General features: G+C 63.4%; 2 protein-coding genes across 5 annotated transcripts in view; both read left to right on the forward strand.

Moving 5' to 3' along the window:
• QSOX2 (quiescin sulfhydryl oxidase 2) overlaps positions 1-7,588 on the forward strand; it is a 30,223-nt gene extending 22,635 nt beyond the window's left edge. Inside the window, exons 11-14 of one of the 3 annotated variants that reach the window (XR_008996710.1) lie at positions 2,336-2,524; positions 4,925-5,116; positions 5,634-5,828; positions 7,100-7,588. Coding sequence is in view for 2 of the 3 variants with exons in the window: in XM_036901533.2 (XP_036757428.2) it covers positions 2,336-2,524; positions 4,925-5,388 (653 nt within the window). In the remaining variant the exon portion in view is untranslated. Of the gene's footprint in view, positions 1-2,335; positions 2,525-4,924 lie in introns of all 3 variants that reach the window. The other 2 variants (XM_057499245.1, XM_036901533.2) reach the window with 2 other exon arrangements.
• A 1,416-nt stretch (positions 7,589-9,004) lies between these two features.
• LHX3 (LIM homeobox 3) lies at positions 9,005-17,198 on the forward strand. Of its 2 annotated transcripts, none has more exons than XM_036900934.2 (6): positions 9,005-9,092; positions 13,152-13,323; positions 13,950-14,152; positions 14,771-14,922; positions 14,991-15,162; positions 16,023-17,198. In XM_036900934.2, exons 1-6 carry the CDS (start codon positions 9,005-9,007, stop codon positions 16,439-16,441), a joined length of 1,206 nt encoding a protein of 401 aa, XP_036756829.1. In that variant the 3' UTR covers positions 16,442-17,198. The 2 variants fall into 2 exon arrangements, with proteins under 2 accessions (XP_036756829.1, XP_036756828.1); XM_036900933.2 differs by lacking the exon at positions 9,005-9,092 and adding an exon at positions 11,028-11,121.
• The last annotated feature ends 757 nt before the right edge of the window (positions 17,199-17,955 follow it).

The raw sequence follows: 17,955 nt of genomic DNA on the forward strand, positions 1-17,955 counted from the left end.
ACATTTGTATTAAGTCAAAATTGGAGTCTTTTGACTCATACAACCTGTATTCTTTCCACTGAGATTATAAGCTTCTTTTATAGTCCTGGTTAGCTGATAACAAACCCACCCAAAACACCATGGCTTAAAGTGACCACCGTTTAGTTCACTCACCATCCTGTGGTGCTGCGGGTGGCTCTTCTGTTTGGCCGGTGGGCCCGCTTGTTGGTGGAAGTGGATTGACCCAGACTGAGCAGGTCAGACTCCCACAGCCAGCGCCAGCTGCCCACGTGGTGGCCCTCTCGGGGCCTTGGCCTGAGGGCGTGTGGCACCACTTCGGCTGCACCCTGTTAGCCAGTCGGGCTCGTCCAGCCTGGTGGGGATGCGGAGTCCACCTGTTGCTGGGAGAGGCGGCAGAGCTCTAGGTCTCTGCCCACCTTGCTCTCCCCAAGGTAATGCCAGGCTTGTCTTCCCAGGGGTCTTGTGTGGGGAGAGTGGACTTTAAGCTGCAAAGACTTCTAAGAAACCTATAGAAAAAAGAATGACATGTTCTTCAGGAGAAATCTTGGGAGCTGCCCCAAAAGGGAAGTCAGCAGGAACGCTGCCTGCTCTACCGCAGGCCTGCCCTGGGAGCCCACTGCCGAACCTGGCTCGGCCAGGCTGCATGCTCACTGGGCAGGCCTGCCGGGGGAAGGAAGAGCACCCGAGGGTGGTGTGGCAGCAGAGCAGGTTGGGCGCCCAGCTCCCTAACAGCCTGACCGCGCGACGCAGACCCAGGAAGCTGTCCAGGCAGTGTCCTGGCGGCTCTGTCAGCAAGGGCTTCCGCACCCCTCCCCTCTCTCAGCATAAACTGAAGCAATACCAAGAAGCAGGTCTCACGGGGAAAGAATTGGGTCAGACTGAGACCCCGGATTAAGTCTTGGAAGGTTTTTCCCCCTCCTTATCCCATGCTTAAACCTCATCGACTAAAAAGCCTGCCATGCCCTCTAATCCCCCCCAGGTAGAGGTTTATGATTCTTGTCCACTTTAAAGATTAGGGTGGCCCGGGCGAGCAGCAGTGTGTGGGGAAGGGGGGAGGATTAGCCGGCGATGGGCGGCAGATGTCGGCCAGAGCGCTGTGGGCCGGAGGCGAGAGCAGACAAGCCGCGTCGAAGGCCGGGGCCCCACCGGCAGGGTCTGGAGTGTGTGCATGTGGGCGCCACCCATTGCCCTTGGAAGGCGCAGGCAGGGTGCTCAGCTTGGCCCTGCTCTGAGGGGAGGAGTGGGGTACCCAGGTTCCTGACCCACACAGACACTCAGGGCCTGCTGAACGTTGCCCCTCACGAGGGGGAGCCCCTCACTCGGTGTGAACAGAGGTCACTCAGACAGCCTGCTTGGGGGTCAGAGGAGCTGACACTTGACCTGCTGCCCAGGGCCTGGGGCAGTTGGGTGGATGGCCTGCTGAGGCCGGCCCGGGCTGGTCTTCTCAGGTCCTGTGGCCTGTGATGATGGCTCCCTCTGCTGCGGGGAGACTGCTTTCTTGAAACACCATGTCCCTCAGCCCCGGTGCCTCTCCTCAGGCACCTGAGGCCCGCTAGCGTCTGTGCTGATGCACAGCAGCATTCGTACGAGTTGGCCGGGGATGGAGTGCGCTGTCTGGCAGCTGGCAGTCTTGGGAGGGTTTGCTCACACAGAGAGGGTCAGCCTTTTACGAAGTCTGCCCCGTGGCTCCATCGCTCCCCAGGGGCCCTGGCAGCTGACTGGTCTGTGCCCGTTGCCGCCCCTCCCATGGAAGGTCCTGCACAGCACAGGGCAGCAAGCCAAGGCACTTCCAAAGGCCACATTCACACTTGACCTGGTGTTTTGCAAGGATTTCAGAGCAAAACAACTACAAATTTTAAATGTGTACCTTCCATTGTCCCAGCCCCAGCCTGTGGGTGTCACTGGTAGAGCAGGAGGGCACAGGCAGCAGACCTGGGGTGGAGCCTGGCTGGCCGTGCCGGCGCGTCGGCTGACCCTGGTCCCAAGGTGTGAGCCCCACCCTCTGGGGGCTCCTGGGCGTCGGGGCGTCTGGGTGCCTCTGGAGAATTTCCCGGTCCTGGCGTGGTCCCAGTGAGCCCTCCCTGACCTGGAGCACATCTGCAGCGGGACACGACGACCGTCTGCTCTCCGGGGTGAGCACCGTTGTCAGTGTCCCGGTGTGGTTGCAGTAGGCCCCTGGAAAGGTGCCGGCTCCTTCCTCCGTCGGGGGCAGGCCCTCGGGCTGTCCCATGCCCTGCGTCAGCACACGACCTGTCCCTGGCCCCCGGCGCCGCCCTGGCCCTGTGGTCTGTTATGGCGACTTGTCCCACACGCATGGTGTTCATGTCCTCTGCAGGCCTTGAAGACGACCCCCAGGCAGTGCTGCAGGCTGTCAGGAGGTACATCCGCACCTTCTTTGGGTGTAAGGAGTGTGCTGACCATTTCGAGGAAATGGCTGAAGAATCCATGGACTCTGTGAAAACCCCAGACCAAGCGATTCTCTGGCTTTGGAGGAAACATAATGTGGTGAACAGCCGCCTGGCAGGTAAGCAGAAGCCACAGCCGAGGCCTGCATCTGGGTGCGGTGGCCGGCACAGTGCGGGGTGTGCGCGTGGTGCCCCGAGCAGCGTGGTGGTGGGACAGCGCTGCTGTGTGCCCTGCCCACTGCGGGGGCGTCTTCCCTGATCAGCCCTCGTTTCCTTGGTGACCTCGGCCCAGGCACTGTCAAGGACGATGGCCGTTCCATCCCTGGCTTTCCAGATTGTTCTCTCACTGCAGGGGCCGCTGGGCTGGGTGGAAATTGATGTGCATCTTTCCCCCTGCCTCGGGGATCCCCTAGGCCCCCAGGTAAATTTGACAGTAGAAGGCTTGGACAGAATTAGTTTTCAGTAGGGAAATTTAGTGCCACTAAAATCTCTCAGACTACAAACCAAACTCCTCAAAATGGTTTTGTTTAAAAAAACTAAATAGGGCACACATTATCTCAGAGTTAAGTAATTCAAACTGTTCCTAAATCAGTGGCAGATTAAAATTAGGCTTAAAAATTATTCCACCAAGAAATAAACCTTAATAGAGATGAACAGAAAATGCCAGTGAACTCCTGGTTTTTATTTAATCCACTGTATTATAAAACATATTACAACTGAAGCACTATAGAAAATGGGTTTTTCTTTGCTCACAGAGTGACTGTGGGGCTCCGGTCACGGGGCCTTTGTCCGGGGCTATAGCTACAGGTTCAGGCACCTGCCCTGTGGCTCTGGGACAGAGACATGTCCACTTCCCTCAGGGTGCTGGGCCTCTGTCCCTCTGCTGCCCTGCCACCCACCCTCCACACTCTGCTCGGGCAGCCAGACAACATTCCAGTCAGGTCTACCCGGGTCAGGGCCTGTCCCCACCCTGATCTGTGCAGGCCCCAGCACTGCTGCCCCATGGCAGGAAGGGCTGTCCACAGCCTATGTCACTGTGTCCCTCCTGAGACTCCGAGTCCCCTCCACCCTGGCCCCACCTCTGGCCTCCTAACCGCAGCCTGACCCACCTCCCCGCCTCTGTGTAGTGACACGAGGACCTGGCGGCTCAGCTCGTGTAGATCCAGATCTTCACTGACACAACCCCAGGAGGACAGCTCCAGGGCTGCAGGTCATCTGCAGCCCTCACCTGGCTTCATGTGCCATGTGTGGCCCGTGTAGGCAGGACAGATGCTCAGTGGGAGTCAGGCTTGGGGTGCTGGGAGCCGGAAAGTGCCACGTGCTGCTGTCTGTCCCAGGCGGGGGTGGCGGGCTGTGTGAGGGACAGAGACCTGGGGCTGGGTGGCCTAGCAGGTTGTCACTGCTCCACTAACGAAAGAAAAGTGAACTCAGAAACTCAGGCCACCATGCAGGGTGGCCAGGGCACTGCCAGGCCCAGGCTGCCCCCAGAAGCTTGTGGGTTGCCCACGGTGTGAGGCTGCTCCCATGGCCTCACCCGCTCGGTGCGTGTTACCAGCTGTGAATGAGCCACCACAAGTTGCTGGCTGAGGCATGAGTCACAGCTTCATGTGTGGCCGACCGGAGTGATGACCAGCCCGCCCTTGTGAAGGGCCACTGGGCCTCACATATCAGAAAACTTAAAAAATGTGGATACTTATGGAGACAAATTCCACTTCTGGAAGCCACCAGACAAGTGTGCAAAGCTGACGTCCACCGCAGAACTGCTCGCCTGTTACACGGGCAGTGGTGCCACATGCAGGGGTGCTATTCAGGTGTCAAAACACTGGGCAGATTTGTTTCTCAGATGGAGTGGCACTGTGGGCTGATGAGCAGATCCAGTCAGAACTGCAAAGCGTGACTCTGTTCCATGAAAGCACGTTTGCACGTGTGGGAGGCCAGTGCCGCCTCAGGAGCAGGGCCGCTGGTCTTCCTGCACGCTGGTCCCCGCTTCTTGTTGTGAATGGGGCTCAATCCCAGGACATACTGTAGAGACCCCTGGAGGATTTCTAGAGCCAGGGAGGTACCTGCACAAGCCCTGTGTGTCTGAAAGGCTGGGGGAGGCCTGCCCGGGGTGTCCAGGCAGGTGCCTGGGGCCTCACGCTGGCCTGGGTCTCCGGGGCACCTGGAAGGGAGGGAGAGCAAACAGAGGTGGGGGCATGTGGAACAAGGGCCTTGAGGGCAAAGGTGCAGAGGCGAGGACTTGGCTTGTTTTGGGGGCAGGGTGACTGGGCGGATTGGAGAGGTCTGGCTGGGTGAGTGGCCAAGCCCAAGTGTGGATCCTTCCCCTTGGCTGTGCACGTGGGAGCCCAAGGCGGGTGTGAGCTGCCCCAGGAGACCAGGCAGCACGTGCAGCCAGGTGGACCTGAGGGGAGCAGAGCAGGGTCCTTTGGGCCCACTGGGAGGTCACGGTGGGGATGGAGAGGAGAGGGTATAGGCCGGCTGGGGGCCTGGCTCTTCACTGTGGCTCTCCTTCCTCCTAGGCCATCTGGGTGAGGACCCCAAGTCTCCAAAGGTCCCGTGGCCCACTCCCGACCTCTGCCCAGCCTGCCATGAGGAAATTAAGGGCCTGGACAGCTGGAACGAGGGCCAGGTGCTCCTGTTCTTGAAGCGGCACTATAGCAGCGACAACCTCGTGGACACATATTCTGCAGCCCTGGGCGATGCCAGCCAAGGTGTGGCGCAGGGGAGAGGCCGCACTTCCCTGGAGAGGCCTCGCAGAGACCATGGTGCCGGGAGTCTCCGTCCGCCCAGACCCCACCCATCAGTGACGCTCGAGAGTCTTAGCGGGGCTGCCGTGCCCTTCCTGGGCGTGGGCTTCTCCAGCCTGGACATGAGCCTCTGTGTCGTGCTTTATGTGGCCTCATCCTTGTTCCTGATGCTGATGTACTTTTTCTTCCGGGTGCGGTCCAAACGATGGAAAGTCAGACACCACCCGGCCGTGTAGGACTGAGCGAGACCTCAGTGCGCCTTTGGAAATGAGCCCTACCGTGCCACCTGCAGCTTTAATATTTAAGTTCAGGGATTTTACAAACAAGTTGGGTGTGGCTCCACATCGTGTGGTGCTTCTGGCCCCTGGGTTTTGTTTCAGAGACGGGCTGGCCTCTGTCTGGGACTGTCTGCATGCCTGGAAACCCCGGATGCCTTTACAGACCCTATAGCAAAAGGACTTCTGTATGTTTACTCTTCTAGGCCAAAAACCTGGAGTGGGAATCCAGGCCAGAGGCACAGAATTTGTCCTGCCCACCCCACTCTCATCTCACATTTACTACATGGCCCATCCTGTTCTGCAAGGCTTGGCTTGGGATTTGGAGAACAATTGAGCCCTTCCCCCAACGGGGTGCTACAGGGCCATCGTGCAGCCAGGCTGGAGCAGAGCCAGAGCAGGTACCCTCCGGATGCAACCCCTTCCTGGCTGCTCCCTGAAGCCACTCGTGTTCTCAGGGATGCGTTTGGTGTTTGGTTGTTTCTGCTCAAGTCCCAGAACATCCCCTCAGGCAGGCCCTGCCGCAGCTCCGCACCAGGAAGGGGCCTCTGGGCTCCTGCGCACTGTGCTCCTGCGGAGCTTTACTCCGACCAGGCCTGGGCAAGGGGCAGGGGAGCCCACAGGTATGTGGGTTTGCTGCATTTCAAGAAACAGCCACAGAGGCCTCATGAAGAGACCTGGGGTTAGAAGGGGCAGTATGGTAGCCTGTTTTATGCTGAGGTAGTGCCTTCATTTGTTAATCTGGTGATGAGAGCACTGTCCCAACCTGCCTGTCCTTGCCAAGCACTCTGGGCATCCCTGCCGGGGGGCCGAAAAGACCAAGGGGTGGTCTACTTTTCCAGGGACGGGGTTCCCAGGGGGTCTCTAAAGGAGCCCTTAGTCCACTGGGTGGCTCACCATCTGGCATCTGCAGGCACCGCTTTTTAACTAACAAAGGTTCATAACCAGGGGTTCAGTGGACACCCATGGTCTCTGTGCACATTTAAGATCAAACTTCATTTGCCTGAAGCTGTTTTACAAAGGATCCTGGCACAGGGCCCATTCTTCCAGGCTTTGGTCATTAATTTTGTACCATTAAATGATTTTAACACATTATTTGTAAAACCCAAAACATTTAGAGGTAAATTGGCCTCTGAAGGTGTACATGAACACACGCACGCACACGCACACACGCTCTGCCTGGGTATGCACCCACTGATACCCTCTGTGGCCGCTGGTTCCTGTCACGAGCTCAGCTGCAGCCACACACCAGCAAGTGTGTGCATCACCAGGAGACTGTGAACGGCTTTTCCGCTTTGCCTGGTTCATACCTGTCTGCTTGGGGTATATTTGTAAGACTCCTGCAACATCAGTGTCACTGTCGTGGTCTGGGGAAACCAGACAGCCTAGTCCTGCAGCACTGGGGTCAGAGGGGAGCAGGCGGCGCCAGTCAGAAGCCACCTGTCACCAGAGGTGTCTTCTTGCTGATGCTTTTTTACCCATCGAAGACTGTGATGTAAGACCCGTGATCTTGTCTGCACAGCTAGTTGTATGTCCGGGTTATTGAAGACCTCATACTGTTTCTTTTCAACTTGAAACTGGAGACAGCTTTACACACAGAATTCCAAGGGAAATATGTAGAACCATTCATTACACTGCCTTTTGGTTCACGTCGAATGTCTTTCTCCTGAAGCGAGTAGCCGGTGTGACCCCGGATGAAGGTGCCGTGTGCCATCCTGTGCGGCAGTCCTGGCTCTCCAGGGACACAACCGTTGACGCTGGAGGTTACCACTGCTTGACAGACAAGCTTACGGCTTCCTGATGGGCAGGGTTTCTGTGGACCGTTGGTGGTCAGGGACAGCTAAGGGCTGGGGGCCGCGGGAAGTGTGTCTCATGTACACGTGTGGACACTGTTGCTCACCTCGTGTGGCCTGCTTAGAACTGGACACTACCTTTAGGCGGGGTTTCAGGTCTGTTTTCTGAAGTTGTAAGTATTGAGACTAATGAATATAATAGTTTGGTAATTTAAATGTGTATTTATTTTTAATGGAAGGATTTTGATTAAAAAGAAGCTAATTGATACAGAAATGTCAGTGACATTTCTCCGTACAAGGAAGGTGAACATTTTGTATTTAAACTATAATGTGCACATTTTAAAAATAAAGAAATCTGATATTCGAAATGCCGTAATTTTTTGAAATGCAGACTAGCCCCACCATTGATAATAAGGGCGTTGGGGTGTTGGGTGGGGACACAGAACAGGGGGCCTCCATTCCCTGCCCAAGTCTGTAGCCTGGAAATCGGAGACTACAGAACTCTATTGAACTGGAGGCTTTTTGGAAGGCAGCCCAAGGGTCGGATGAAAGGGACGGGCGGGTATCAATTGCAGATCGCCCTCCTGGGGCCAGTCTGGACTGAGCTGCCACCAGACAGCACCCTTCGCTCCACACCGGAGAGAAGGGAAATGTGGACAGCGACGGGGGTAACGGGACAGCATCCAACATGCACAAGAGGGACACCTGTTCAAGGGACCCCCAAGGCCCCCAGCTGGGGGACCCAGCCTCCCCTAGCCACCAGCCACTCAGTTCCAGGCACCAGCTGTTACTGGGTGCAGCTTTCCTAGGCCTGGGTACCCAGCGTGGGGACAGCCAGGAGTGCGTCTCGTACCCGAGGGCTTTATACCCACACCAGTTTGCTGCCTCAGAGCCCGAACTATTTATTTTGAGTCCTGTACCGTGCCCATATCTGCCCTGTTTTGTGGTGGGGAGGTGTCTCTGGAGTCACCTTTCCAGCGGGGCAGTGCTGAGGCTGGTAAGTAACCCCCTCCTTGGCTTTGCCCAGGCAACCCCCGGTGTGCCCCACCCGCAAGCCCGCGGCTATGAGCTGGTGTTGGGATAGACTCACCTCTTGGTAACCCCTGTACAAACCCAGGGACTGGGAGCTCTCAGCCCTCGAGTCCCAGTAGTCTGCTGGGGGCACCCCTGGCTGACCTGAGGGTGTGGGCGGGAAAGGGGCCTGGGCCTGAGATGTGGGGGAGCTGAGTGTTGGGGTGGCGGTGGGTGCAGGAAGTTCTCCAGGCCAACAGCACAGTGGATGCCTCTGAGCCACACCTGGGCAGGGCCTTGGGGGGCCTGGGATGGAGGCCTGGGCGCTGCCCTCCAAAAGGCTGTGAGCAGGAACAGCGGATGGAGTGCCCGCTTGCGGCGAATCTCCGAGCCTTCTGGCTGGCCCGGAACCCAGTGGATCAGCACCCAAAGCTGCCCACCCAGGCTTCGTGGGTGGCGAGGCGGGGAGGTGGGCGGAGGGACCGAAGACCTAGAAAGGCGGGCCTGGGGGCGGGGCCAGGACCTGGGGCGGTGGGAGGCTGGCCGGGGAGGGGGGTCTGGGGAGGTGGGAGGCTGCAAGGGCCTCCTTCAGCACCGCGGACAGCGCCAGGGCCCGGAGGCTCCCCACCCCGGGCTCGGCCTCAGTGCGGACCGAGATGAGGGCGGCTCCCGCCCGCGGGCCGCAAGGAGCTCCCAGCTGTCCCGGGGGTTGAGGAGGAGGAGGGAGGGGCCCGGCTGCCCCACTCAGGCCCTGACCCGGCCCAGAGACCACGATGCTGCTGGAAACGGAACTGGTGCTTGACCTGGGGCGGCCGGGGGCCGCGGCAGCCGCTGCCATCTGCGCCTTCGGGGGAGCTCCGGGTAAGAGCCCAGCACCCGCTGAGGCCTCCGGTGGGGCAGGAGGGCCTCCAAGGGCAAAAACAGCAAGGGTAGCAGGAGCACAGGGGAGAAAGGGGCCCAGCACACAGACGGCAGTCAGTCGGGGAAAGTCCAGAGAGACCTGGATGGGACAGAGCCGGGAACGGGGGTGAGGGGAGACGATTCCGGCAGACCCCCATGGTTGGCAGGGGCCTGGAGCTCCCAGCCATGATACTGGAGGCCCAGACCAGCTTGCGGGACCGGTTTGCTGCAGGGGGCCCAGGAGCAGAAGGAAACTCACAGTCAGTGCTGGGGGTGGGGGAGACGCGGCCGAGCGAGGGGCAAGTTCCTCCAGAGACCCCATGGCCTCAGCTCCCAAACGCAGCCCAGCCCGGATCCCCCAGCCAGCCCAACACAGCGCAGCACCGACCGCTGGGCCAGGTCTCCTCCCGAACTGCCCTCCCCAAGGGCCATTCAATCGCCACGAACGTTGGGAAATAATAGCGTTGTTGGCTGGCCAGCCAGATGCCGGTCGAGTGGGGCCGCCACCGCCTCCAGCCGTTGCCCTCCTGCCCCTTCCGCAGCCAGACCACGCACAGCCCCCCTGGGCAGGCCTCAGAGCACCGAGCACTCACGCGGCTGCTGGCCTGTGCACCCTGTCCCTCTGGATGGCCGTGTACTGCAAAGCGAAGGCGTGCCGCTGTGGCTGCCGGGGCCTTTTCCCAGAACTGAGACTTGGGGTCTGGTCTGCTTGAGCTGGGAGGGGCTCTGCTTTTCCTGCCCAGGTCCTTCCAGGCCGGCCTCCGTGTTAAAACACACAGACAAGGTGACTGGAGGCCAGGAGAAAGAGGCAGGGTGAAGACAGGCCTCGCAGTGGGACTCCAGGTGAGGCACCTGGGACACCAGCAGGCTCTACGCCAGCATTTCCCGGAGGCTCCTGCCCGCTGCCTGGGTCCTCTGCCCTCGCCATGCCCAGGCTGCGAGGAGCCCGTGCTGCTGCCTTACTGTGGGTGACTGTGGGGGGCTGGCGCTGGCCACGGGCAGGGGAAGCTGCCCTGGTGTAGGTGCATCTCTCCATATTCAAGGCTGGGCAGTTCGTGCAGGCCCGCTGGTTTGGACCGAGGGCAGGATGCTGGGAAACCAGGCTGCATTCTGTGCAAGCCTGAGGTGCCGGGGCGGAGGGGAGTGAAGGTGAACCCCCACCCCGCCTTCCCAGCTCCATCCTCCCTGACCTGGAGTCGTGGCTGTAGGTCCAGGCCTGGACCCTGGGCTTCCCTCCCAAGAATCGCCCTTTCCCAGTCTTGGCTCTGGGCGCGGTTCCGACGGTGGGGCCCAGGAGCCTGTCAGAGCCCCGGGGGTCGGAGTCGCCTAAGGCTCTGGGCCCACACTCACCCTCTGCGTCTCGGGTCGGGCGGAGCAGACGTTGTCACCAAACTTCTCAGCTCCGGTTTTCCAGCGGCGGTAGGATCCGGCACCCTCCCTGACCTCGGTCCCAGGACCCCCATCCCACCCGCGCGCGTTCACCCCGGAGCCCAGGCCTCAGCCCGCGGCCGGCGCCGGGCAGGACGCTGCGGGGCCCGGGAGAGCGCCCGGGGGCAGCCCAGGCCGGGCTCCTCTCCTGCCCGTCCCGGCCCTCGGGCCAGGCAACCCGGGGTGGCGTCGGGCCCCGCGGGTCTCGGCGCACAGGCGCGTAGATCCGGCGGACGCCCCCGGGGCGCCTCCGCGACCCCCCGGCTCCGCCCCGCGCCGCGGCCCCGCCCCCAGGCCGCTCCGCCCTCCGCGCCGCTGGAGGCTCCGGGCCCCCCGGCAGCCCGCGGGCTCAGCGCCCAGCAGCGCGGGGATCCGCTCGGACGCCGGCCGGGGGCCACCGTGACGGTGACCTCCCCGGACGCCGAGAAAGTTCGGGCCGGAGAGCCGCGGCGCCAGGCGGCGGGACCCATGGAGGCGCGCGGGGAGCTGGACCCGGGTCGGGAGTCGGCAGGCGGCGACCTGCTGTTGGCACTGCTGGCGCGGAGAGAGGACCTGCGCCGAGGTGGGTGCCCGCGCGGAGCGGCTGCACCGGGGAGCGCGGACCCGGAGAGACCCGGAGGCGCAGGAGCCCGGCGACTGCGGCGGGAGTGGGCTCGAGGGCCCGGGCATGGCCCGCCGGGGCGCCGCAGCGGCGAGTTGGCGTCAGGGCCCCCGGAGCTGCGCTGGGAGCGGTGCTGGCGCTGCACGGCGCGGGCTGCGTGGGGAGCCCTCGGGGCCCAGAGCTGGTTCAGGAAGCCCCCTTCCTGATGAGGAGAGACGCAGAGGGCAACCGGGGGGCCCAGTCACCACAGGGCCCCTTCCCAGCGGCAGGGGGTCAGGCGCAGGGGCCAGGGTGGAGCTGGACCGCGCCGTAGCCCCTGGCCTCTGGGCACCCACACTCACCCGCTTTGCCGGCTCGTGGGCCGGTCCCGAGCACCGTCCTGCGGGAAGGACCCCAACTTCCTGGTGGCATCAGGCTTGTCCCCGGCGCTTTGGCTTCCGGAAAACCAGGGTCGTTCTATGCGGGCTCCGGGCGGCGGGACCGCAGGATGGCAACGGAGGCGGCCCTGGAGGGGCGGGGAGCGGTGGGGGGGGAGTGGGTGGTAGAGGGGTTCCGTCCAGACGGTGGGGTCTCATCCGCCCCCTACTTATTTGTTTGTTTTCCGCCGGTCCCTGGGAGGGGCTGGCCGCGGGGCTGGGTGGAAGGGGCGGGCGGGCGGAGGGGGCGGGCGGGGAGGCGGGCTCGAGCGCGACGGCTCCGGAGGGCTGGCGGGGAGCCGGCGCGCGGCTCTCCCGGGCCCCGCGGGCGCAGAGGGTCTGAGACCTCGCCGAGGCCGGACTCGCCATGCAGCGTAAGGCCGGGGCGCCAGGGCTTCGCGGGGAGCGCGGGGTCGCGACGGGATCGGTTTTGCCCGACGCGGGTTCCGGGAGTGGCGCGTCAGGCGCTGTCCCGACCACGGTGCTGAATGCGGTCTGCGCGGGCCAGTCCAGCCACCAGCTCTAGGCCGGTGTCCCCGCCGCCCTGCCGTCGCTGCCTGCGATGGGGCCCGGGCGCGCCGAGGATCCCCGCGCCCTGCATGCGGTGCCGCGGTTTTGCCCGACGCGGGGCCGCGTCCTTCGCTACTTCCTCTCGGCTGCGGGGGACGGTCGGTCTGGGCTCTCTCTGGGGGGCCAAGGGAAGCCCTTCTCCGGTGCTCCCAGCCGGTGTGGGGCGGGCCCGGATTGGGAAGGGTCTGCGTAGGCCAGGTGGGCACGGTGAGGTGGGTGCGGTGGCTGTCAGGCTGCAGCTTCTGCTCCCGCCCGGAGGCTTTTCTAAATTAACAGGGAGTCCTCGCCCCCTGAGCGACCGGCGAAGCCCCTCCTGGGCCTGAGGCTCTCGCAGGCCACCCTGCCGTGCCCCAGCCCCCTTCCCCTGGGGGCCTGCGGTCCAGAGGAGCAGACCCGCGGGGGCGAGCGTTGGGGTGACTGTGACTGTGCTCTTGGCCTGAGGACGGCAGGCCCGTCTGTCCAGTCCGCTCACGAGTACCCCTCCGGCTGCCTAAAGACAGGAGGGCACCACATGTCACTTCGTTGGCCTGCAGAAAGGGCCACGAGCCTGGGAGGTCACACTCACACGAGTCTCTAACCACCATGATGCTTAATTGTGCGAAGCAATGAGGGCCATGGGTGGTGGGTGCCGCACGACGCACGTGCATCTGGCCCCCAGGTGACGGTAGAGAGCCCCCGGGGCCTGGTTTTCACTTGAGCTCAGTGATAGATAACGGCGTGCACTGGAGACGTTTGGCAATTGACGCTCTCTGGCCTAATGAAGTGGCCTGGGCACCTTCTTGCTCCCGGGCATGTTTCTAAACCCAGTCCGGTGTTCCGGGTTCTAGCCGCGCTGGTGCCGGCACTCCCTGCCCTTGGGGAGCCAGGCAGCAGCTCACGCTGGCTAAGGAAAAGGGCATGCAGGGGAGGGGGTCCCCCGAGCAGCCCTGGGTCCGGGGGCTGGTAGGAAGGGGACTGCTTGCTGTGCTTCCTGCTCCGAGCGGTGCTCGGCTCCTTCGCCCGCAGAGATCCCGCTGTGTGCCGGCTGTGACCAGCACATCCTGGACCGCTTCATCCTGAAGGCTCTGGACCGCCACTGGCACAGCAAGTGCCTCACATGCAGCGACTGCCACGCGCCTCTGGCCGAGCGCTGCTTCAGCCGCGGGGAGAGCGTCTACTGCAAGGACGACTTCTTCAAGTGAGCGGCCTCGCAGGGCAGGGGCGGGGCGGCCGGCAAGCAGGCCGAGAGCCGGCTCCCGAGGGGCTCCCCCGACCCCCACAGTGACCGAGTCCCGAGCCTCGGAAGCCTGCATTTCCGCCCAGGGGCCTCCTCCCCCTGGGTGCCTGGGCCTGGCCGGCATAGCAGGAAGAAACGTTTTGAGTAACTGTGTAAACCGTCGAAGCAATTCGATGAGTATCTCGTTCAAACGGATCACCCCAAGTTTGTAGAACTCTCCTGGACTCACTCCCTCTTACTTTTGGTCCTGTTTTTGTCCTCAGTGTTGGGGAGGGGGTGCTTTCCTGGCTGAGGCTTCTGGGGTCTAAGGGACCTGCCCCGGGGCCCGGCCTTGCCCTCCGGATTCACCTTCCCAGTCGAGGAGAAGCGCTGTGTTCCCCGGCCTCTGGGTCACAGCCTTCTCGCCACGGCCGGCCCCCCGAGGCTCTGTGCAGCTCTGTGGGGGCTGCCGAGAGGGTGACCACTCCCAGGCCTGAGCCAGCCTCCCTCCCAGAGGCGCCCGGAGCCTCCCCCTGCCGGCTGCTCGACCCGCTCGCGGCGAAGGAGCCGCCCGCGCCGCACTGAGCCGCGCCCTGTGCGTCCCGCAGGCGTTTCGGGACAAAGTGCGCCGCGTGCCAGCTGGGCATCCCGCCCACGCAGGTGGTGCGCCGCGCCCAGGACTTCGTGTACCACCTGCACTGCTTCGCCTGCGTCGTGTGCAAGCGGCAACTGGCCACGGGCGACGAGTTCTACCTCATGGAGGACAGCCGGCTAGTGTGCAAGGCGGACTACGAGACGGCCAAGCAGCGAGGTCAGCGGGAGGGGCGGCAGTCGCGGGGGCCGTCCCGGCGGGGCCCACACCGCCTCTCCCCGGGCCGCAGAAGGGGGCTGAGGTCGGCCGAGGGTCTCGGAGGCGTCCTCGCCTCCAGCCCCGCTGCCCAGCACTCACTAAGGGGCGCGACTTCCCGCGCCTTCCCTCCAGGCTGGGGCGGGGGGTGCGGTGGGGGCGCCTCCATCCCCAGGCCCCGAGCGGAGACGGTGGCCCTGGGTTTGGGGACCCGCTCTCGGGAAGCCAGGCCCGGGGTCTGGCCCAGGAGCGCCGGGGGTGCCGGTCCAGGTTGTACGGATCACCACCCTCGCCCTAAACCCCTGCCCCGGAGGTCCGGCCCTGCCCACACCCTTGGAACAAGGGCACCGAGCGGGGAGGGGCGGGCGCTTGCCAGGGGGGCCGAGGCCGGAGGCTACGGTGCCCGCGGCGGAGGCCGGGTACCTGACGCCCACCCGCCCCGGTCCCCCCGCTGCGCCCGGCGCCCACGGCCGGCCGGTGGCTGGGCCCCGGTACCAGGGGCCGTGGGGTCCCCGCGTCCGGAGGGGGACAGGGCGCTGGGCGGCGGCAGGCAGGCCCGCCTGACGCTGCCCCGCGGTGCAGAGGCCGAGGCCACGGCCAAGCGGCCGCGCACGACCATCACGGCCAAGCAGCTGGAGACGCTGAAGAGCGCCTACAACACGTCTCCGAAGCCCGCGCGCCACGTGCGCGAGCAGCTCTCGTCCGAGACGGGCCTGGACATGCGCGTCGTGCAGGTCAGCGCCCCGCCGCGCGCCCGCCCGCCCCGCGCCCGCGGCCGCCGCTCACCCGCCCCGCCCCCCAGGTGTGGTTCCAGAACCGCCGCGCCAAGGAGAAGCGGCTCAAGAAGGACGCGGGCCGGCAGCGCTGGGGGCAGTACTTCCGCAGCATGAAGCGCGCCCGCGGCGGCGCCAAGTCCGACAAGGACAGCGTCCAGGACGAGGCGCAGGACAGCGACGCCGAGGTCTCCTTCACCGGTACGGGGCCCTCGAGGCGCGCCCGCGTCCCGGCGGAGGGGGAGGCGCAGCCGTCGGGGGTGTCGCTGCAGGGCGCCTGGAAATCTGCTTCCCAGTCAGTGGCCTCTAGGTTGACTTTTAAAAATGCATTTGTAGACCCTGGCACCCCAGCCCCAAGCCCTGCTGGTGGGCCGCTCAGGACCACTGTTACCCCCGGTGGAGAACAGAGTCCCTCCGCCACAGCGGCCCCCTTATCGAGCTTCCTCAGGAAGCCGGGGTTCAGCCGCACTCCGGCTCCCTGCCTGCCCTTGGCAACGATATTTATGAAAGTGAGCAGCAGAATTTTGGGCTAAGTGATTAAAAAGCCCGGGCTGCTTGGAGTGGGAGGGGATCTGCCCTCCTCTGTGCGACCTGATTATCTCATTGTCCCTCAGCAGGGAGACCCCCCACCCCCTGGTGCCCATTCTGGGAGAACTGGTGTAAATGGTCGTTTTGACTGCATTGTCCCTTTAGGTTGCTCTCCCAGCCTCTCTGGGCCTCAAATAACTTGTCTGCAAAAAGGGGGCTGTATCTGTGCCACCCCCCCCAACCCCACAGCCTTTAGGGTTCACCCTGGAACCCAGGACCCCGGCCGACTATTCCTGGCCAGGAATGATCCTACGGGGATCCTGCCATTCCTCAGTCACCTGGACGGTTTGAGCTGAGCAGCGCAGGGGTGGAGGGGGGTGGGCAGAGGGCACCCACAAGTTGCAACAGCACAAGAGACGCGGGCTGCACTGTTGTGTGACATGGGGGCAGGTCACCCCTGCGGGAGGGGTGCTGAGTGGGGACAGAGGTCGAGGAGGATGGGCACTGAGCAGTTCCCTCCACTGCCATTGCAGATGATCCGTCCATGGCCGAAATGGGCCCTGCCAACGGCCTCTACAACAGCCTGGGAGAGCCCACCCCGGCCTTGGGCCGGCCCTCAGGAGCCCCGGGCAGCTTCCCGCTGGAGCACGGAGGCCTGGCCGGTCCCGATCAGTACCGCGAGCTGCGCCCCGGCAGCCCCTACGCTGTGCCCCCATCTCCAGCTGCCCTGCAGAGCCTCCCTGGCCCCCAGCCCCTCCTCTCCAGCCTGGTGTACCCGGACGCTGGCGTGGGCCTCGTGCCTGTGGGGGCCCCGGGCGGGCCCCCGCCCATAAGAGTGCTGGCAGGGAACGGACCCAGCTCCGACCTGTCCACCGGGAGCAGCGGGGGCTACCCCGACTTCCCAGCCAGCCCTGCCTCCTGGCTAGACGAGGTGGAGCACGCTCAGTTCTGACCGAGGCCCCGGCTCCACCGAGCCCGGACGTGAGGGGTGTGAGCCGCAGCTCGGCCTCGCCGGGAGTCCTGGAGCTGCGCTCTCCCTCTTTCCGAAGCCCTGGACCTCTGCTGGCAATAGGTGCCACGGGTGGCCGCGGGGACAGGATGAGGATGTCAAATGAGGGCTCGTTTCTGTGGAGCGCCCAACCCACAGCCCCTCCCTGGGGCAGAGGGACTGGCTGGCTGGCTCCCGTCCATGCCCACTCCTGGGACACAGGTCTCACCCGCCTGGTGGCTGCCCAGGAAGCCTTGTTTTGTAAGCAGATTTCTCCCTTTATTGACCCATTAACCGAGCTCTCGCTGCTATTTCCCGACATGAAATGTCACCCACCCAGGCTGGGCCTTTGCTCCAGGGCCCCACAGGCTGGGAGATGCTTTAATTTCTAAAATTAAAAAATAGTAACTGTGCTTTCATTTCCCAGGCTCCATATGTCTGCCTTTCTCTCCCTCCCCACCCCTGCCACCCGCCCCTGCTTTAGGTCATCTGTCCAGAAGAGAGGGGGCAGGGGTCTGTGCCTGTGTCCTTCCCGGCTCCCTGGGGCCTCTCTGTGGCCAGCCCCCCTTCCCCAGGAGGCTCCTCACCCCCTCCCTGGGGCAGCTGGCTCTAGATCTTTCCTTCTAGGCTCCACTGCCCTGCCGGAGACTCCCTGGGAGCTCTTCTGCTCTCTGAGCCCAGAAGAGGCTCCCTCCCGGCCCAGACTAAGTTTTCGTGCCCATCCCCCACAGTCACAGCTGCCCCCAGGCCCTCAAAGCCCCGGCTGCACCCAGCCCACCAATTTCTGTTGCCAAACAGCCACGGGCCCTCGCTCTCCGTACGAGCGGGCTCTAACTGCCTGAGGGTGGGACGCTCCCAGGGGAGGCTGGGTGGGGGCTCCCTGTAGCCTGGGCGGCCGCGGCCTCCAGGCCCTTTTCCTGCAGCGGGCCCCAGACACAAAGGCTGGCTGCCTGGAGGCCAGGTTTTTCCCTGGACCTGCAGCCCAGGCTGCCTGTTGGTTCCATGAGTATCTGTGTCTTTTATTTATTCTCTGACCACCGGTTCTTTCCAAGATGTTAATAAATTTGTCAATTACAGTCATTAGAGGGTCCAGGTCTTTAGTTAGGCTGGAGGTGCAGGCAGAGTGAGCCTGGGGTGGGAGTGGTTCTTTGAAAGCTGGGAGCCGAATAGGCAGCTGCTGGCTCCGTGCCAGGGATGGCACCTGGTGTGAATGGGGGCCCCTGGTGTCGCTGGATCTTGGCCAAACTTGTCAGCGCTGGAAGATGAGCCACAACAGACTGTCCATCCACAGGAGAGGCCAGTGCCTGCACGCTCTGCCTTGGGAGCGGCAGAGGCTGGGGTGCCCAGGGAATGCGGGGGAGCACCAGGCTGGAGCTTGGGGCTGGCACCAGCAGTGGGAAGGGAAGGGCTGGATTCAGCTGGTCAGGACATTCGGGGCCTAGGGCACAGGGGTCTCAGCCCCTCCAAGGGACGGGGTG

This window comes from Manis pentadactyla, chromosome 3 (assembly GCF_030020395.1).
Source record: "Manis pentadactyla isolate mManPen7 chromosome 3, mManPen7.hap1, whole genome shotgun sequence".
Classification (NCBI taxonomy): Eukaryota; Metazoa; Chordata; class Mammalia; order Pholidota; family Manidae; genus Manis; species Manis pentadactyla.

Coding starts and splice junctions, on each gene's coding strand:
- LHX3 (XM_036900933.2), top strand. CDS start 11,028: ATGGAGGCGCGCGGGGAGCTGGACCCGGGTCGGGAGTCGGCAGGCGGC. Junction 14,153..14,770: donor CGAGACGGCCAAGCAGCGAG/GTCAGCGGGAGG, acceptor CCCGCGGTGCAG/AGGCCGAGGCCACGGCCAAG. Junction 15,163..16,022: donor CGCCGAGGTCTCCTTCACCG/GTACGGGGCCCT, acceptor CTGCCATTGCAG/ATGATCCGTCCATGGCCGAA.